This window comes from Hyperolius riggenbachi, chromosome 11 (assembly GCF_040937935.1).
Source record: "Hyperolius riggenbachi isolate aHypRig1 chromosome 11, aHypRig1.pri, whole genome shotgun sequence".
Lineage (NCBI taxonomy): Eukaryota > Metazoa > Chordata > Amphibia > Anura > Hyperoliidae > Hyperolius > Hyperolius riggenbachi.
Genome location: NC_090656.1, coordinates 3,551,290 through 3,569,461, shown reverse-complemented (window position 1 = coordinate 3,569,461; position 18,172 = coordinate 3,551,290). Strand labels below are relative to the sequence as shown.

The 18,172-nt window shown below is 47.6% G+C and overlaps 1 protein-coding gene across 8 annotated transcripts in view; it reads right to left on the bottom strand.

Annotated features, from left to right (window-relative positions):
• The window catches only part of CNGB1 (cyclic nucleotide gated channel subunit beta 1), a 166,669-nt gene that overhangs the window by 97,517 nt on the left and 50,980 nt on the right, over positions 1 to 18,172 (bottom strand). For all 8 annotated transcript variants that reach the window (XM_068261143.1, XM_068261140.1, XM_068261144.1 and 5 more), the window contains 2 exons: positions 16,120 to 16,183; positions 15,928 to 15,964 (listed from right to left, as the gene is read on the bottom strand). In XM_068261143.1, the coding sequence (XP_068117244.1) occupies positions 15,928 to 15,964; positions 16,120 to 16,183 (101 nt within the window). The remainder of the gene's footprint in view (positions 1 to 15,927; positions 15,965 to 16,119; positions 16,184 to 18,172) is intronic.

Below are 18,172 nucleotides of genomic sequence, written 5' to 3'. Positions count from 1 at the left end.
AGCTACAAGCGTCTGTAGTCATGGCCTGCACATCTACCACACAAGAGACATCTCAGCTACCTCAGACAAGGAGCAGTCATTACTGAGCTACAAGGGTCTGTAGTCATGGCCTGCACATCTACCACACAAGAGACATCTCAGCTACCTCAGACAAGGAGCCGCCATTACTGAGCTACAAGCGTCTGTAGTCATAGCCTGCACATCTACCACACAAGAGACATCTCAGCTACCTCAGACAAGTAGCCGCCATTACTGAGCTACAAGCGTCTGTAGTCATAGCCTGCACATCTACCACACAAGAGACATCTCAGCCACCTCAGACAAGGAGCCGCCATTACTGAAGCTACAAGCGTCTGTAGTCATAGCCTGCACAACTACCACACAAGAGACATCTCAGCCACCTCAGACAAGTAGCCGCCATTACTGAGCTACAAGCGTCTGTAGTCATAGCCTGCACATCTATCACACAAGAGACACCTCAGCTCCCTCAGACAAGGAGCCGCCATTACTGAGCTACAAGCGTCTGTAGTCATGGTCTGCACATCTACCACACAAGAGACATCTCAGCCACCTCAGACAAGGAGCCGCCATTACTGAGCTACAAGCGTCTGTAGTCATGGCCTGCACATCTACCACACAAGAGACATCTCAGCTCCCTCAGACAAGGAGCCGCCATTACTGAGCTACAAGCGTCTGTAGTCATAGCCTGCACATCTACCACACAAGAGACATCTCAGCTACCTCAGACAAGGAGCCGCCATTACTGAGCTACAAGCGTCTGTGGTCATAGCCTGCACATCTACCACACAAGAGACATCTCAGCTACCTCAGACAAGGAGCCGCCATTACTGAGCTACAAGCGTCTGTGGTCATAGCCTGCATATCTACTACACAAGAGACATCTCAGCTACCTCAGACAAGGAGCCACCATTACTGAGCTACAAGCGTCTGTAGTCATGGCCTGCACATCTACCACACAAGAGACATTCTTTGACTGGATCTCAGCCTGTTTTATGGCTAACCTCAGTGGGATCCATCTTAGGCCTCATTTACACTTAATTAGTTGCTCAGTTATAACTGAAAGGGCAACTTATTTTCAAAGTAATGTCCACGTTTTCCAATGGCTCAGTTCACACTATACGTGTTTTAACTAAAAGATTTTTCATAATGCACTGCTATGGAGAAGAAGAAAAAAAGCGCGTACTAACTGATTAAGTGTAAATAGGGCCTTAGGCCTCGTTCACATCAGGGCCGTTTCTATGCGCTTTCCACAGCGCACTGCCCTGTGCGTTCAGCAAGGTATTGATTTTTCCATGTAACTAAATGTAGCTGGTTCACATCTATGCGCTGCGCTGAGCAGCGTTACAGAAACGTAGTGTTGCAGGCATTTCTGTGCGTTGAGATGGAAAGCGCACAGCAATGCAAGTGAATGGGTCCGCTTTTTTAGCGCATAGAAGCGCGTACAAGCGCATAGAAGCGCATGCGTTTTTTACCCCTAATTGGAGAAAAAAATACATTTACATACAAAAACAAAGTTTTATTGACAACTGCTGCTGCTACAGTAAGCAAAACGTGCTTTAAAGAAGCGCAGCGCAACGCACAGAAACGTGGACTAAAGCGTGCACAAGCGCATGCGTTTTTTACCATGCGCTTTAACACGTTTTTCAGCGCAGCAGATGTGAACGAGGCCTTAAGGGGATTTCCTTTCTCCGCCCTCTTTATGGGTGGTGTTGGGCCAGCCCCTCTTTAGCCATTTCCTTTTTAGGTCAGATGTTTGGCCAATGTATAACAGCTATGACTAAGGACCAGTGAAGTCTGGAACATGTCAGCCGTGTGTTATTATGGTGCTGTGATTGGATATGTCCATCAATAAATGGTTACTTGTGTCATTGTGCGGACCTTCTACACCATACACGCCAAACTCCGGCCCGTGAGCCAAATCTGGCCCATGGAGCCATCAGATTTGGCCCTTAGGTGGTTTCCTCACTTTGCTTTATGTTTGGCCCACTCTAGGCCACTAGAGAAGCTATATTGGAGGTTAAGCCCTAAATCACCAGGGAAGCCATATGGGGAGGGGGTCACTAGACACCAGGGAACTGTATAGAAGAGGGAATGGGGGCCACTAGATACCAGGGAACTGTATAGGGGAGGGAGGGGGTCACTAGACTCCAGGGAACTATATAGGGGAGGGAGGGCCACTAGACACCAGGGAACTGTATAGGGGAGGGAGGACCACTAGACACCAGGGAACTGTATAGGGGAGGGAGGACCACTAGACACCAGGGAACTGTATAGGGGAGGGAGGACCACTAGACACCAGGGAACTGTATAGGGGAGGGAGGACCACTAGACACCAGGGAACTGTATAGGGGAGGGAGGACCACTAGACACCAGGGAACTGTATAGGGGAGGGAGGACCACTAGACACCAGGGAACTGTATAGGGGAGGGAGGACCACTAGACACCAGGGAACTGTATAAGGGGAAGGAGGAGGGCCACTAGACACCAGGGAACTGTATAGGGGAAGGAGGAGGCCACTAGACTCCAGGGAACTGTATAGGGGAAGGAGGAGGCCACTAGACACCAGGGAACTGTATAGAAGAGGGAATGGGGGCCACTAGACTCCAGGGAACTGTATAGGGGAAGGAGGGGGCCACTAGACTCCAGGGAACTGTATAGAAGAGGGAATGGGGGCCACTAGACTCCAGGGAACTGTATAGGGGAAGGAGGAGGCCACTAGACACCAGGGAAATGTATAGTGGAGGGAGGAGGGCCACTAGACACCAGGGAACTGTATAGGGGAGGGAGGACCACTAGACACCAGGGAACTGTATAGGGGAGGGAGGACCACTAGACACCAGGGAACTGTATAAGGGGAAGGAGGAGGGCCACTAGACACCAGGGAACTGTATAGGGGAAGGAGGAGGCCACTAGACTCCAGGGAACTGTATAGGGGAAGGAGGAGGCCACTAGACACCAGGGAACTGTATAGAAGAGGGAATGGGGGCCACTAGACTCCAGGGAACTGTATAGGGGAAGGAGGGGGCCACTAGACTCCAGGGAACTGTATAGAAGAGGGAATGGGGGCCACTAGACTCCAGGGAACTGTATAGGGGAAGGAGGAGGCCACTAGACACCAGGGAAATGTATAGTGGAGGGAGGAGGGCCACTAGACACCAGGGAACTGCACAGGGAATGGAGGGGGCTATTAGACACCAGAGAACTCTATAAGGGACAGAGGGTGGGGCCATTAGACAGCAGGGGAATATATAAGGGAGAGAGGTGGCCACTAGACATTGAGGCTGGCCCACGACTTGGTCCCAGAGCTCAATTTCGGCCCACTTTATATTTGAGTTTGACACCCCTGCTTTACACTGTTCCTGCTTGGGTATTCTGTTGTATTGATCCAAGCCCTATCCCATAGAGCCATATCAATCCCTACCATACACTGACGAGGACCAAAAGTCCGAAACAGGCTGTCTGCATGTGGGGTTGGTGTGGTTCTGTTACATGTATAAGCTCCAGGCTTGCTATACATCGGCGGTTCTGGATGTAAGCTTGGCTGCAGGGGCATAAGGAGATCATTTGTATATTCAGTAGTGATGCATTTATTTGCATATTTAGTAGTGGTGCATCGTGGGAGACCACAGATGTTCACTTAAAGGAGTGGTCAGGGCAATTTTAATAAAATAAACGCTACTTACCGGGGGCTTCCTCCAGCCCCAAGCTCCCAGGACCTCCCTCGCCATAGCTCTGCCCGCAGCCGTTTGCCGGAGCTCCGACCCGGTCCCCGGCGATGACGTCAGAGGGACCTGGAGGCGCTGTCAATCACCGGAGCGGACTGCGCAGGCTCAGAACTACTATCACCTGCGCAGTCCGTTTCGGTCCACGTGGCGGTGATTTACAGCTCCGCTCACGCAGGCGCAGTACAGAGCGACCTCCAGGTCGCTCTGACGTCATCACCGGGGACCGGGTCGGAGCTGCGGGGAGAGCTGCGGCGAGGGAGGTCCTGGGAGCTTGGGGCTGGAGGAAAACCCCGGTAAGTACCACTCATTTTGCTTTATATGCCCTAATAACTCCTTTAAAGCTGAATTATTGCAAATACCTTCTGTCTTAAGAAGACAAATTATACTAACCAAGTGTGCAGACTCCACTGGCTGCATGCTTCTTTCAAGACCTTGGGCTTCAGTTCATTAAAACTTGTTCTGTATAAATTTTGTGTTTGATAATTAACCATCTTCTGTGTTTTAGTATCTTTTTTCCTATATTCAATATGATTTTCCCGCATGGGGTAATAGTATCGTAATTTACTGAAAAACTGCATGACAATTCACTGGGAGTTTTACCTCATGCAGTATTTCATTTGGCATTGGATGGGTTATGGCAGTGCAGGGAGAATGGATGAAAGATGTGATACCCATAGCAGTCTTTTTAGGCCACTTTTACAGTATCGTGTCCCAGGGTGGGGAAGTTTGGGGGAGGACGGTGTTCTCACCCGCTGCTCCCCCTCTTCAATGGCCATTTATCTAATATCTAAATGAGATTGGCCTCAATTCTGGTAGGGTTATCAAACAAATTACCTCATGAGGTAATGACATTTAGCAATTCTGGGAGGTTTTAGTCATGTTTTACCTCATGCGGAAAATTATGCGGTAATTTGCATTATTTTTTTCCGAAAATAGCTATTCTCATGGAAATTAGGGGGCATGTTAGCGCATAATTCTCCGATCAGTGTAAGACCTGCCTGTACCTGGAGGTAGTGTTGGGCGAACACCTAGATGTTCGGGTTCGGGCCAAACATGGCCGCGATGTTCGGGTGTTCGAGCCGAAATCCGAACATAATGGAAGTCAATGGGGACCCGAACTTTCGTGCTTTGTAAAGCCTCCTTACATGCTACATACCCCAAATTTACAGGGTATGTGCACCTTGGGAGTGGGTACAATAGGGAAAAAAAATTAGCAAAAAGAGCTTATAGTTTTTGAGAAAATCGATTTTAAAGTTTCAAAGGGAAAACTGTCTTTTAAATGCGGGAAATGTCTGTTTTCTTTGCACAGGTAACATGCTTTTTGTCGGCATGCAGTCATAAATGTAATACATATAAGAGGTTCTAGGAAAAGGGACCGGTAACGCTAACCCAGCAGCAGCACACGTGATGGAACAGGAGGAGGGTGGCGCAGGAGGAGAAGGCCACACTTTGAGACACAACAACCCAGGCCTTGCATGAGGACAAGAAGCGTGCGGATAGCAATTTGCGTTTTGTCGCCATGCAGTCATAAATTTAATACAGATGAGAGGTTCAATAAACAGGGACCGGAAACGCTAACCCATCACAGATGTTCATTGTTCATGTTACTTGGTTGGGGTCCGGGAGTGTTGCGTAGTCGTTTCCAATCCAGGATTGATTCATTTTAATTTGAGTCAGACGGTCTGCATTTTCTGTGGAGAGGCGGATACGCCGATCTGTGACGATGCCTCCGGCAGCACTAAAACAGCGTTCCGACATAACGCTGGCTGCCAGGCAAGCCAGCACCTCTATTGCGTACATTGCCAGTTTGTGCCAGGTGTCTAGCTTCGATACCCAATAGTTGAAGGGTGCAGATGGATTGTTCAACACAGCTATGCCATCTGACATGTAGTCCTTGACCATCTTCTCCAGGCGATCGGTGTTGGAGGTGGATCTGCACGCTTGCTGTTCTGTGTGCTGCTGCATGGGTGTCAGAAAATTTTCCCACTCCAAGGACACTGCCGATACCATTCCCTTTTGGGCACTAGCTGCGGCTTGTGTTGTTTGCTGCCCTCCTGGTCGTCCTGGGTTTGCGGAAGTCAGTCTGTCGGCGTACAACTGGCTAGAGGAGGGGGAGGATGTCAATCTCCTCTTTAAAGTCTCCACAAGGGCCTGCTGGTATTCTTCCATTTTGACCTGTCGGACTCTTTCTTCAAGCAGTTTTGGAACATTGTGTTTGTACCGTGGATCCAGAAGGGTATAAACCCAGTAATTGGTGTTGTCCAGAATGCGCACAATGCGTGGGTCGCGTTCAATGCAGTCCTAGGCGAAGAGGTCATAGACTAGGGTCACAAAAACCTGTTTATTTGGGCTATTTCAATGGTAGTGATGGTGACGTACATAAATCTCAGCCATGGCCGTTAGCAACGTCTGAATTTCACGAAATGTCTCATGCAGGTAGAAGACATATTGTTAGACTTGGATTCCAAAGATGGGGTCCCTACATCTCTGCAAACCAGAGTTACAGGGGTCCAAAATTGGTAAAATCCCCCATAGACTTTCATTGCCTCCCTATTTCACTTTCCAAAATCTCACATCTTTTCAAAGGGCAATGGCTCAGCAGTACCAAATTTTCTAGCATTGTAGGGACCCTTAGGGGGAACATGACTGGTGAGTTTCGGGCCCCTACGCCAAAGAGGTCATAGCCTAGGGTCACAAAAACCTGTTTATTTGGGTTATTTCAATGGTAGTGATGGTGACGTACATAAATCTCAGCCATGGCCGTTAGCAACGTCTGAATTTCACGAAATGTCTCATGCAGGTAGAAGACATATTGTTAGACTTGGATTCCAAAGATGGGGTCCCTACATCTCTGCAAACCAGAGTTACAGGGGTCCAAAATTGATAAAATCCCCCATAGACTTTCATTGCCTCCCTATTTCACTTTCCAAAATCTCACATCTTTTCAAAGGGCAATGGCTCAGCAGTACCAAATTTTCTAGCATTGTAGGGACCCTTAGGGGGAACATGACTGGTGAGTTTCGGGCCCCTAGGCCAAAGAGGTCATAGCCTAGGGTCACAAAAACCTGTTTATTTGGGCTATTTCAATGGTAGTGATGGTGACGTACATAAATCTCAGCCATGGCCGTTAGCAACGTCTGAATTTCACGAAATGTCTCATGCAGGTAGAAGACATATTGTTAGACTTGGATTCCAAAGATGGGGTCCCTACATCTCTGCAAACCAGAGTTACAGGGGTCCAAAATTTGTAAAATCCCCCATAGGCTTTCATTGGGCCTACTATTTACCGTTCCAAAATCTCTCACCATTTCAAAGGGCAATGGCTCAGCAGTGGCAAAACTCACCAGTCATGATCCCCCTAAGGGTCCCTACAATGCTAGAAAATTTGGTACTGCTGAGCCATTGCCCTTTGAAAAGATGTGAGATTTTGTAAAGTGAAATAGGGAGGCAATGAAAGTCTATGGGGGATTTTACCAATTTTGGACCCCTGTAACTCTGGTTTGCAGAGATGTAGGGACCCCATCTTTGGAATCCAAGTCTAACAATATGTCTTCTACCTGCATGAGACATTTCGTGAAATTCAGACGTTGCTAACGGCCATAGCTGAGATTTATGTACGTCACCATCACTACCATTGAAATAGCCCAAATAAACAGGTTTTTGTGACCCTAGGCTATGACCTCTTTGGCCTAGGGGCCCGAAACTCACCAGTCATGTTCCCCCTAAGGGTCCCTACAATGCTAGAAAATTTGGTACTGCTGAGCCATTGCCCTTTGAAAAGATGTGAGATTTTGGAAAGTGAAATAGGGAGGCAATGAAAGTCTATGGGGGATTTTACCAATTTTGGACCCCTGTAACTCTGGTTTGCAGAGATGTAGGGACCCCATCTTTGGAATCCAAGTCTAACAATATGTCTTCTACCTGCATGAGACATTTCGTGAAATTCAGACGTTGCTAACGGCCATAGCTGAGATTTATGTACGTCACCATCACTACCATTGAAATAGCCCAAATAAACAGGTTTTTGTGACCCTAGGCTATGACCTCTTCGGCCTAGGACTGCATTGAACGCGACCCACGCATTGTGCGCATTCTGGACAACATCAATTACTGGGTTTATACCCTTCTGGATCCACGGTACAAACACAATGTTCCAAAACTGCTTGAAGAAAGAGTCTGACAGGTCAAAATGGAAGAATACCAGCAGGCCCTTGTGGAGACTTTAAAGAGGAGATTGACATCCTCCCCCTCCTCTAGCCAGTTGTACGCCGACAGACTGACTTCCGCAAACCTAGGACGACCAGGAGGGCAGCAAACAACACAAGCCGCAGCTAGTGCCCAAAAGGGAATGGCATCGGCAGTGTCCTTGGAGTGGGAACATTTTCTGACACCCATGCAGCAGCACACAGAACAGCAAGCGTGCAGATCCACCTCCAACACCGATCGCCTGGAGAAGATGGTCAAGGACTACATGTCAGATGGCATAGCTGTGTTGAACAATCCATCTGCACCCTTCAACTATTAGGTATCGAAGCTAGACACCTGGCACAAACTGGCAATGTACGCAATAGAGGTGCTGGCTTGCCCGGCAGCCAGCGTTATGTCGGAATGTCGGAACGCTGTTTTAGTGCTGCCGGAGGCATCGTCACAGATCGGCGTATCCGCCTCTCCACAGAAAATGCAGACCGTCTGACTCAAATTAAAATGAATCAATCCTGGATTGGAAGCGACTACGCAACACTCCCGGACCCCAACCAAGTAACATGAACAATGAACATCTGTGATGGGTTAGCGTTTCCGGTCCCTGTTTATTAAACCTCTCATCTGTATTAAATTTATGACTGCATGCCGACAAAAAGCATGTTACCTGTGCAAAGAAAACAGACATTTCCCGCATTTAAAAGACAGTTTTCCCTTTGAAACTTTAAAATCGATTTTCTCAAAAACTATAAGCTCTTTTTGCTAAAAAAAAATTTCCTCTTGTACCCACTCCCAAGGTGCACATACCCTGCAAATTTGGGGTATGTAGCATGTAAGGAAGCTTTACAAAGCACGAAAGTTCGGGTCCCCATTGACTTCCATTATGTTCGGAGTTCGGGTCGAACACCCGAACATCGCGGCCATGTTCGGCCCGAACCCGAACATCTAGATGTTCGCCCAACACTACACGTGACCCGTTCGGCCAATCACAGCGCTAGCCGAACGTTCGGGTAACGTTCGGCCATGCGCTCTTAGTTCGGCCATATGGCCGAACAGTTTGGCCGAACACCATCAGGTGTTCGGCCGAACCCGAACATCACCCGAACAGGGTGATGTTCTGCAGAACCCGAACAGTGGCGAACACTGTTCGCCCAACACTACCTGGAGGTAAAGACAATTTGTATGCATTTTGCAGTTTTTAGTGGAGTTCCTATTCAGGCTGTGTAATAGAAAAGAATAGTAGAAATAACTCCAAATATTTACTGGATTTTTTTTTATAAGGGATGGCAGTCTTTCTTTTTTTTTCTTGCCAGCAGTAAAGATGTTGACCGGCAGGTTCACGGTAAATCAAACATTATGATCAAATTACACAGATTTCTTGATCTATCTTCTATTTGTTAACTTCACAATTTGCAATGTCTTGATTTACTTTTTTTTCCCAGCTCTAATACTTTTAGTAAAGTTTAAGCACGACAACAGGAAGTGGACACAGTACCAGATGCATGAAATAACACACAGATTATTGCTAGATGCTGAAACAAAGACCTATTTGCTCAACTTTTCAAAGTCAATGTTACCAAAGTGTTCCTGTCCTTGAGAAAGGGTCAGAGGAATTGAAACAGATTCGTCCTCATAATACATTGAGATCATGCACTGAAGCACCCATTGTCTTCATAGATTATTTATAATAACTGTAACAAACCAGCTCTATACATCCATTGTACGAATCACAACAGGTTCTCTTTGTGATAGATATTTTATTAGAATCTCATCAGTGCTGATACTTGTTACACTGAATTCTTCTCCATAGTTCTGGTAGTAATTGTTACCCGATTCTTGTTACTCCTCTTACTACTGTAATTGCATAAGATTCTTGTTCCAGAAGATATCTGCGGGGCATTTCTCTAACTGAATGAAATGACCTCTCACTCTCTGTACACATTATAGGCAATAGATTTTTGTCATTATCAGTCCTTCTGCTAATTAGTAGGATTTAGGAATGGCATTATATACAAGAGATCTCTGGTTTTAGGCTTGGCACTAAATGCTACAAGTCAGAGTTATGAGCCTGGATTAGAATTCTGAATCTGCATTCTGTAGGAGGGCAGCTGGTAGTGACATCATCAGTGTGAGCCTTAGTTTGCACATGCTTCCCATTGCCCATCTGGGTCACACTGGAACCAAGAAAGTTCTATGGTCGATGGAGAGGACTCCAGTCTTCTGTTTTCCATTGTTTCAGGGGTCAGTTACACCCCACTTCCCTCTGAAACAAAGGAGAAGAGAGAACAATTAGTATAGAGTGTGCAATTCTCCATCCCATAGAATTACCTGCTACAAAACGTGGTGCATCAGGGGGGATCAGTGAATAATGGCGCACAGCGCCTATGCATAAAAATGGCGCCGCATTAAAAAGATACGCTTATCGCTATTTATCGTTAGTACTGCATAACAATGGCGCACAGGGAAAAAATAAGAAAACCGGCACACACTAACGTTATTTATCAATAGTGGCACACACTAACGTTATTTATCAATAGTGGCACACACTAACGTTATTTATCAATAGTGGCACACACTAACGTTATTTATCAATAGTGGCACACAGTAACGTTATTTATCAATAGTGGCACACACTAACGTTATTTATCAATAGCGCCCTACATAAGCCAAACTGCAGACGTTATTTAACTGCAAAACGGGCAATGGATTTAATGTAACACTGTCAAGGTTAGGGTTAGGCACCACTGGGGGGGTCTTAAGGTTAGGCACCACCAGGGGGGTCTTAGGGTTAGGCACCACTAGGGGGTCTTAGGGTTAGGCACCACCAGGGGGGGGGGGTGTCTTAGGGTTAGGCACCAACCAGGGGGGTCTTAGGGTTAGGCACCACCAGGGGGGTCTTAGGGTTAGGCACCACCAGGGGGGTCTTAGGGTTAGGCACCACCAGGGGGGTCTTAGGTTAGGCACCACCAGGGGGTGGTTAGGGTTAGGCACCACCAGGGGGTGGTTAGGGTTAGGCACCACCAGGGGGTGGTTAGGGTTAGGCACCACCAGGGGGTGGTTAGGGTTAGGCACCACCATGGGGGTTTAGGGGTTAGGAATAGGTACAGAGAGGGTTCTGTGTGTTAACGGTAAATAACAATAAGGCTTTAACGTTAAATAACAATAAGGCTTTAACGTTAAATAGCGATAAGCGGCAAACGGATTAGCGGCAACACCGTGCGCCATTATTCGCAGGTGCCATTTTCAGATGGATGCACATCAGGGTGTCAGTACCATGACCTGGAGGTGTCTAGTGGCAATAGATCAAACTCGCTAGACTTGTGGAAACCGAGACAGTGGGTTCTCAGAGATCTGTAATCTGTGGATCACTGGTGACATCACTAATTGGGGGTGGTTTCTGGGGTTGCAGGATCTGTACTTAAGGCCAGTGAATTCAGTCACTCACTGGCCTTGATACTGATCAGTTCGCTGGTTCCTGGCCTAGCTAGCTTCCTGAGCTACATTAATATATTGTGCAGCTGCACAATATATATGTACTCCAGTTAGTCAGTCGTTTGTTGTTTTTTATTGATAGCTGTAATTTGTAATTCATTCTTAATATCCTCCTGATATTATTGAAGTATTATCTCATTGTATATTTATCTATGTACCGACCTCTTGCCTGTCTTGACCTTGCTCCTGTCTAGTCCCTCTGTTCGACCAGAGCCGGGACAAGGTCCTCCAGCACCCAAGGCTGAGACGTTAAAGTGCGCCCCCCCATCCCTCCCACCCCAGCCATCACACACTGATTGCTATTAGACTAAGAGGGCCACAGGGCCCACAACCTCCCCAACACCTTAATATCTAGTTATTTGGCTTGCAGTCACTGCCATGTATCCCCTTTTCTTATTTATTTCTGCTTCAAACACAATTAGGAATGACAGCTGAATGAATTCTGCGCCCCCTCCTACACTGCGCCCTGAGGCTGGAGCCTCTCCAGCCTATGCCTCGGCCCGGCCCTGTGTTCGACTGTCATCTGATTTACATTACCGACTCGGCCTGACCCTGACTCCGCTACTGTCTGATCCTTGCAAATACGACTGACATCTGATCCCCGTTACTGCCCCTGCTGATATTTAACTACGATTTAGCCTTGCGACTTTGTACCTCGATAAACACTTGTGCACAAGTACTGACTGGTCTAGACCTTGCATTACTGTTATTGTATATTATCTGTGTCTGTTATATCGTCACGCACCAGCGTGATAATTGCCATCTGGAGTCGGGAAGAAAATGTTCCCTTTGAAGGCTATTTGGCCCAGGCCTTGTAAGGTTTTTCACCTTCCCCTGGATCAACTGGGATATGTGCAGGTTTCAGTATGGTGTTTTTATTTTATTTTTTTCTGTTTGGACTTGATGGACAGATGTCTTTTTTCAACCAAACTAACTATATGTAACTATGTCCTAAAGGGAACTTGAGGTGAGAGGTATATGGAGGCTGCCATATTTATTTCCTTTTAATCAATACCAGTTGCCTGGCAGCCCTGCTGATCTATTTCTCTGCAGTAGGATCTGAATAACACCAGAAACAAGCATGCAGCTAGTCTTGTCAGATCTGACAATAATGTCAGAAACACCTGATCTGCTGCATGCTTGTTCAGGGGCTAATAGTATTAGAGGCAGAGGATCAGCAGGGCTGCCAGGCAACTGGTATTGCTTAAAAAGGAAATAAACATGGCAGCCTCCATATACCTCTCACTTCAGTTGTCCTTTAATGCCATTAGTGCCTGGATAGTTGAGAATCGCCATAGAAAAGATCAGGAGGAATTTCCGGAAACCACCTGTCCTGCGAGCCTGACTCTGACAGGTGAGGAAACAGCTCCAGGAATTGGCAATGACACATGGATGCATCAAGCTCTATGTCTTTACACCAACCTACACTAAGCTGTTCCAATGTCTGTTCCCAGAGGAAATATACAGTAGGAGGCCCTTAGTTAGGTGCAAAGTCTTTCCACAAGCATGACCCCAAAGCAGCCAATCAAACATGGGTTTTCATCAACTGACATACTCAGCTTTTGAAGGCTGCTATTTATTTATTGTATTTATAAAGCGGCAACATATTATGCAGTGCTGCTATTGGTTTCTGTGAGAATTTACACATCTTTTTAATCAATGAAGAGGCAGATTCACCACCAACAACACAGAGGGGGGAACCAGTGGGGGAGAGGACAATGGCCATCAAGAATGAGGTGTGGCGATAGGTCAGCCGTACAATGAAGTATAAACAGGTCAGTGTATATGTTACGGCCAGAACCCGAAGTTTGGCCACTTCGGGTTCTGGCCGGCCAATGTGCGAAGTGGCCGCTGCGCTGCGGCCAATGTTAGAAATGGAATGATTCCTCTGACATTAATGTATCTTCTGGCCGCAGCGTAGCGGCCAAACGTAGAACAACTTAGTTCATTTAATGCAATTCAGCCGGCGACTTTTTCTCTGCCTCTCTCTCCTCCTTCCCCCCCCCCCCCCCCCCCGCCTCTCTCTCTCCTTCTCCCCCCGCCTCTCTCGCTCTCTCCTATGGGCAGCCGGGCGGGGACACGAGTGTCCCCCCCCCCGGAGTCGTTCGTCGCGGCAGGGGAATCCTGCCGTTCTTGCAGAGCGGGTGCTGGCAGAAGCGATGTCTGCAGCCTCCCCGCTCTGCTTTCCTGGTGCGACGAACGACTCCCGGGGACACGCGTGTCCCCCGCCGGCTGCCCATAAGAGGAGGAGAGAGAGGCAGAGAAAAAGCCGGCAGCTTGAATTGTTACATTGCCGCCGGCTGAATTGCATTAAATGAACTAAGTTGTTCTACGTTTGGCCGCTGCGCTGCGGCCAGAAGATACATTAATGTCAGAGGAATCATTCCATTTCTAACATTGTCCGCAGCGCAGCGGCCACTTCGCGCATTGGCCGGCCAGAACCCGAAGTGGCCAAACTTCGGGTTCTTGGCCTTAACATATACAAGAGGGTATCGTAACATTTTAGTTATTACCCAAAAGTTATTATGGTATATTGATTACGTTTTGTCAGTGTCATCATTGGTTCCTCAGTATGTGATGTTGAGAAAATCACCTCATTGTCTTACTTATCTCTATAACAGAAAAAGTGACAAACGTGTTAGATGAAAAAGACTGAGGCGTAATACAATTACTGCATTTGAAGGGCAATAGCTATTCTGTTCCAAACTGCAGCAACATCTGTCTTTGAAAGGTCACGCCATGTTTGTTTCTGGAAAGGGTTTAGCCAACGTGGAACCCAGCGTGCAGAGACCTTAGACATGTGCAGTTCACACTGCCATAGCTGAGGCCAGTTTCATTCATGATCATTTGGATGGTTGTTTGTCTGTCTTTCCGATTTAAACACTCCACTTTCTTTCCCGTGGCCGCATCATCCGTCAATGATGGTCCTTCCAGGTCTTGGCTCATCTGTGAGGGACATGTAACCAATTGGGGTAATGTAACCAACATCTGTCTTAGAAGGTCACGCCATGTTTGTTTCTTCTGGAAAGGGGTTAGCCAACGTGTACCCAAGCGTGCAGACACCTTAGACATGTGCAGTTCATCCTTAATAATTTTCCACACACTACCATAACTGAGGCCACAGGCCAGTTTCAGTCATGATCATTTGGATGGTTGTTGGTCCGTCTTGACTCTTCCAGGATTAAACACTCCACATTATTCACTGTGGCTGGCCGCATCGTCCATCAATGATGACCTTCCAGGTTTTGGCTCATCTGTGAGGGACATGTGACCACTTTGAAAATTCCTTTATTACCTCACAGTAGTGTCACAAGATGGGCAATTGCTTCCATAAACTGCCACCATCTTATCATGAATTTCCCGGACACTATTACCCTTCAAATGCAGGAACTTTTTCACACCACAAGCCTCAGTCTTTTCAATCTCACTTTTGGTACAATCTGTAAGGAAGGATACAATGAGCCGATTTTCTCAACATCCTGCACTTAGGGAACCAATGATGACTGACAAAATGTCATCAATATACCATAATAACTTCTGGGTGATAATTAAAACATGATTCCCCCATGTATGTGACTCCCAAAGGACAAGTAAGCAAAAGCATGCCCTCAAAATAAAAAAAAATGACACAGTTGGTGGGAAGGACCCTCCTATGGCAATTGTTGAATCTAAATTTTAGGATAGTGTATAATGAAAACAATTTATAATAATAAGAGGCAGAGGCGCCTGGTGCATCACTGACTACACATTGTTTATACCCCTGTTTATTACCTGATAAAGCAGGTTATGCGAAACGTGTTGCAGCATTTTTGGAAGTATACAATAAATTTATGTCTTTTTGAAATTGACAGTCATTGTGTCTGATCTAGGAGGAAAGTCCACATTGCCTCCCAAGCATTTTTAAAAATGTTAGTGTATTATATCCTGTTGGCGCCTCTGTTCCTTCTCTACAAGTACTGTGTCCACCCCTGGTGGAGGAGTGTTTTACCCCCTTTCTTCCGATCTGCAGAGAGCAACTTCCTAATCCTGAGTAAGGACAGGTCTAATCCCCCCACCTGCCCTTACAGTGGTTACCTGGTTTGTGAGTATATCTTTCTCACACTGTAATATTCACCCATTTCCATCATATACTACACTATATTAGGCTCTCGGTGATCTCTTTGTATGATAATAAGAAGAAGAAGAAGAAGGATGGTAGGTAAATGGATTTGCACCTGGCTACATGGAAAGCCACACTACGCTGTTTCTGTGAACGGAGATACAACTGTGCTGCGGTTCTATAACCTGAATATACGTGAGGTCCCTGGATAAGCTCAGTAAAAATACAGTGTACGTCACTAATTCATCCCCCCGTCACTAATACATAGACACCGTCTGGTCCTTCCTCAGCCTGAGCTGTACCTGCCTAATCTCATTACAGGTCTGAGGCCCTGCTGATCACCCACAATGCACTGGGAGGAAAGAGGATTAGTTGGTAGCAGACACTTACTTTCCTCCACTTGGCTTAGTGTGACGTTCTGTGAGTCCTGTCAGGAAGAAGAAGGTGTTATCAGTGACACAGTGACTTCACAGAGAGGTGACGCTGCTATCAGGGGCGTCTCTCAGAAGGAGGGGGGGGGGGGTTGTTGTCTCTGACAGTGACAATGTGTTGGGCATATAGGACAAAATGGCCGCCACCTACCTGTTTTCCTGTGACAGGCTGAGGGATGACCTTCTCAAGCCCATGAGTGATCCAGCTCAGGACTCTGCAAGAGAAACATTTATTCACGGTTTACTTCAGTGCTTGTCTAATGATACTTGTATTACATCAGACCAATACTGAGAGCCCAGGAAAGCCATATATATCACTTTTGTTCTGGTTTTCTTGGGAAAGTGAACATTCGGAATTCCTGACATTCTTTTCAGTATAGTCCGTACATTCAGAGTCGGGACAAGGTCCTCCAGCAGCCAAAGCTGAGACACCAAAGTGCGCCCCCCTCCTCCCCCCCCAGTCGTCACACACTGATTGCTATTAGAGTAACAGGTACCCCAGGGCCCCCAGCACCTTAAAGGGACACTGTAGGGGGTCGGGGGAAAATGAGTTGAACTTACCTCATCCTGTGTTGGCGCAGCCACTCACCGATGCTCCGGCCCCACCGCCGGTTCACTTCTGGAATTTCAGACTTTAAAGACTGAAAATCACTGCGCCTGCGTTGCCGTGTTCTCGATTCCTGCTGATGTCACCAGGAGCGTCCTGCATGGGCCCAGTATGGTCTGTGCTTGCGCAGTACGCTCCTGGTGACATCAGCGAGAGCGAGGACACGGCAACGCAGGCGCAGTGGTTTTCTGACTTTAAATTCGCAAATTCTGGAAGTAAACCAGAGACGGGGCTGGAGCATCGGTGAGAGGCTGCGCAGGCACAGGATGCCTGCGGGGGACCATTAGAAGCCCCAGGTAAGTTCAACTCATTTTCCCCCCCACCCCCGTACAATATTCCTTTAATCTCTAGTTATTTGGCTTGCGGTCACTGCCATGTATCCCCTTTTATTTCTCTCTGCTTCAAACACAATAGGGGAATTATAGCTGAGTGAGTAATGCGCCCCCTTCTACACTGTGCCCTGAGGCTGGAGCCTCTCTCGCCTCTGCCTCTGCCCCGCCCTGCGACCCCTCCTACACTGCGCCCTGAGGCTGGAGCCTCTCTCGCCTCTGCCTCTGCCCCGCCCTGCGACCCCTCCTACACTGCGCCCTGAGGCTGGAGCCTCTCTCGCCTCTGCCTCGGCCCAGCACTGCGACCCCTCCTACACTGCGCTCTGAGGCTGGAGCCTCTCTCACCTCTGCCTTGGCCCTGCGCCCCCCTCCTACACTGCTCCCTGAGGCTGGAGATTCTCTCGCCTCTGCCTTGGCCCTGTGCCCCCTCCTACACTGCGCCCTGATGCTGGAGCCTCTCTTGCCTCTGCCCAGCCATGTGACCCCTCCTAAGTTGCGCCCTGAGGCTGGAGCCTCTCTAGTCTCTTCGTTAGCCCAGCACTGCGCCCCCTCCTACACTGCTCCCTCCCTGCCCAGCCCTGGGTACATTCTACTTTAAGCTATAGTGATTTTTAGGTGCTTTTTGGTGTGATTTTTTAAAATGCACGAGTGTGGACAGGACCTTAGTCATAGCTCCCAACCAGGGCCAGATTTTCCATAAGGCAATGTAGGCATGTGCCTACAGGCGCCTGATGATGGAAGGCGGATCACTACCCTCCCCAAGTGCCTCCCTCCCTCCCTATGCAGAGTCCTGAGCAGAGTGTAAATGAGGTTACTCACCCAGCTCTCAGCATTCCACTGACGAGATCTCCTTCAGGTGGGGGCACCACTAGCTACCTAATGCTACAAAGCAAGGTAACAGCCCTTGGTCAAAGAAGGTGACAGCCTTGCCCCTTGACACCCACTAGGTCCTCGGCACCTGCCTAGCTTTCCTTGTAGATGATAATGCCCTGACCTTAAATCTTTTGTTTTTTGGAGTTGTTTTCTTCAGCCAGATACTGATCCATGATTGATTCTAAGTAATCCATGCATACAGTATACAGCTGGACCTTACACTATATACAGCTTATTAAGGCCCATTTCCTGTTGTGTCCACCCACTATGGCCAGGGCTCTCTCTCCTGTTGTAGCTAAGGGTTGCCCAGTCTATAGAGTACGAGGCATGCTGTACAGCCGTGTTCTGTCCATACTGCCCTTGTTTGTCCATGTAACTTGATTTTCAACTATTTT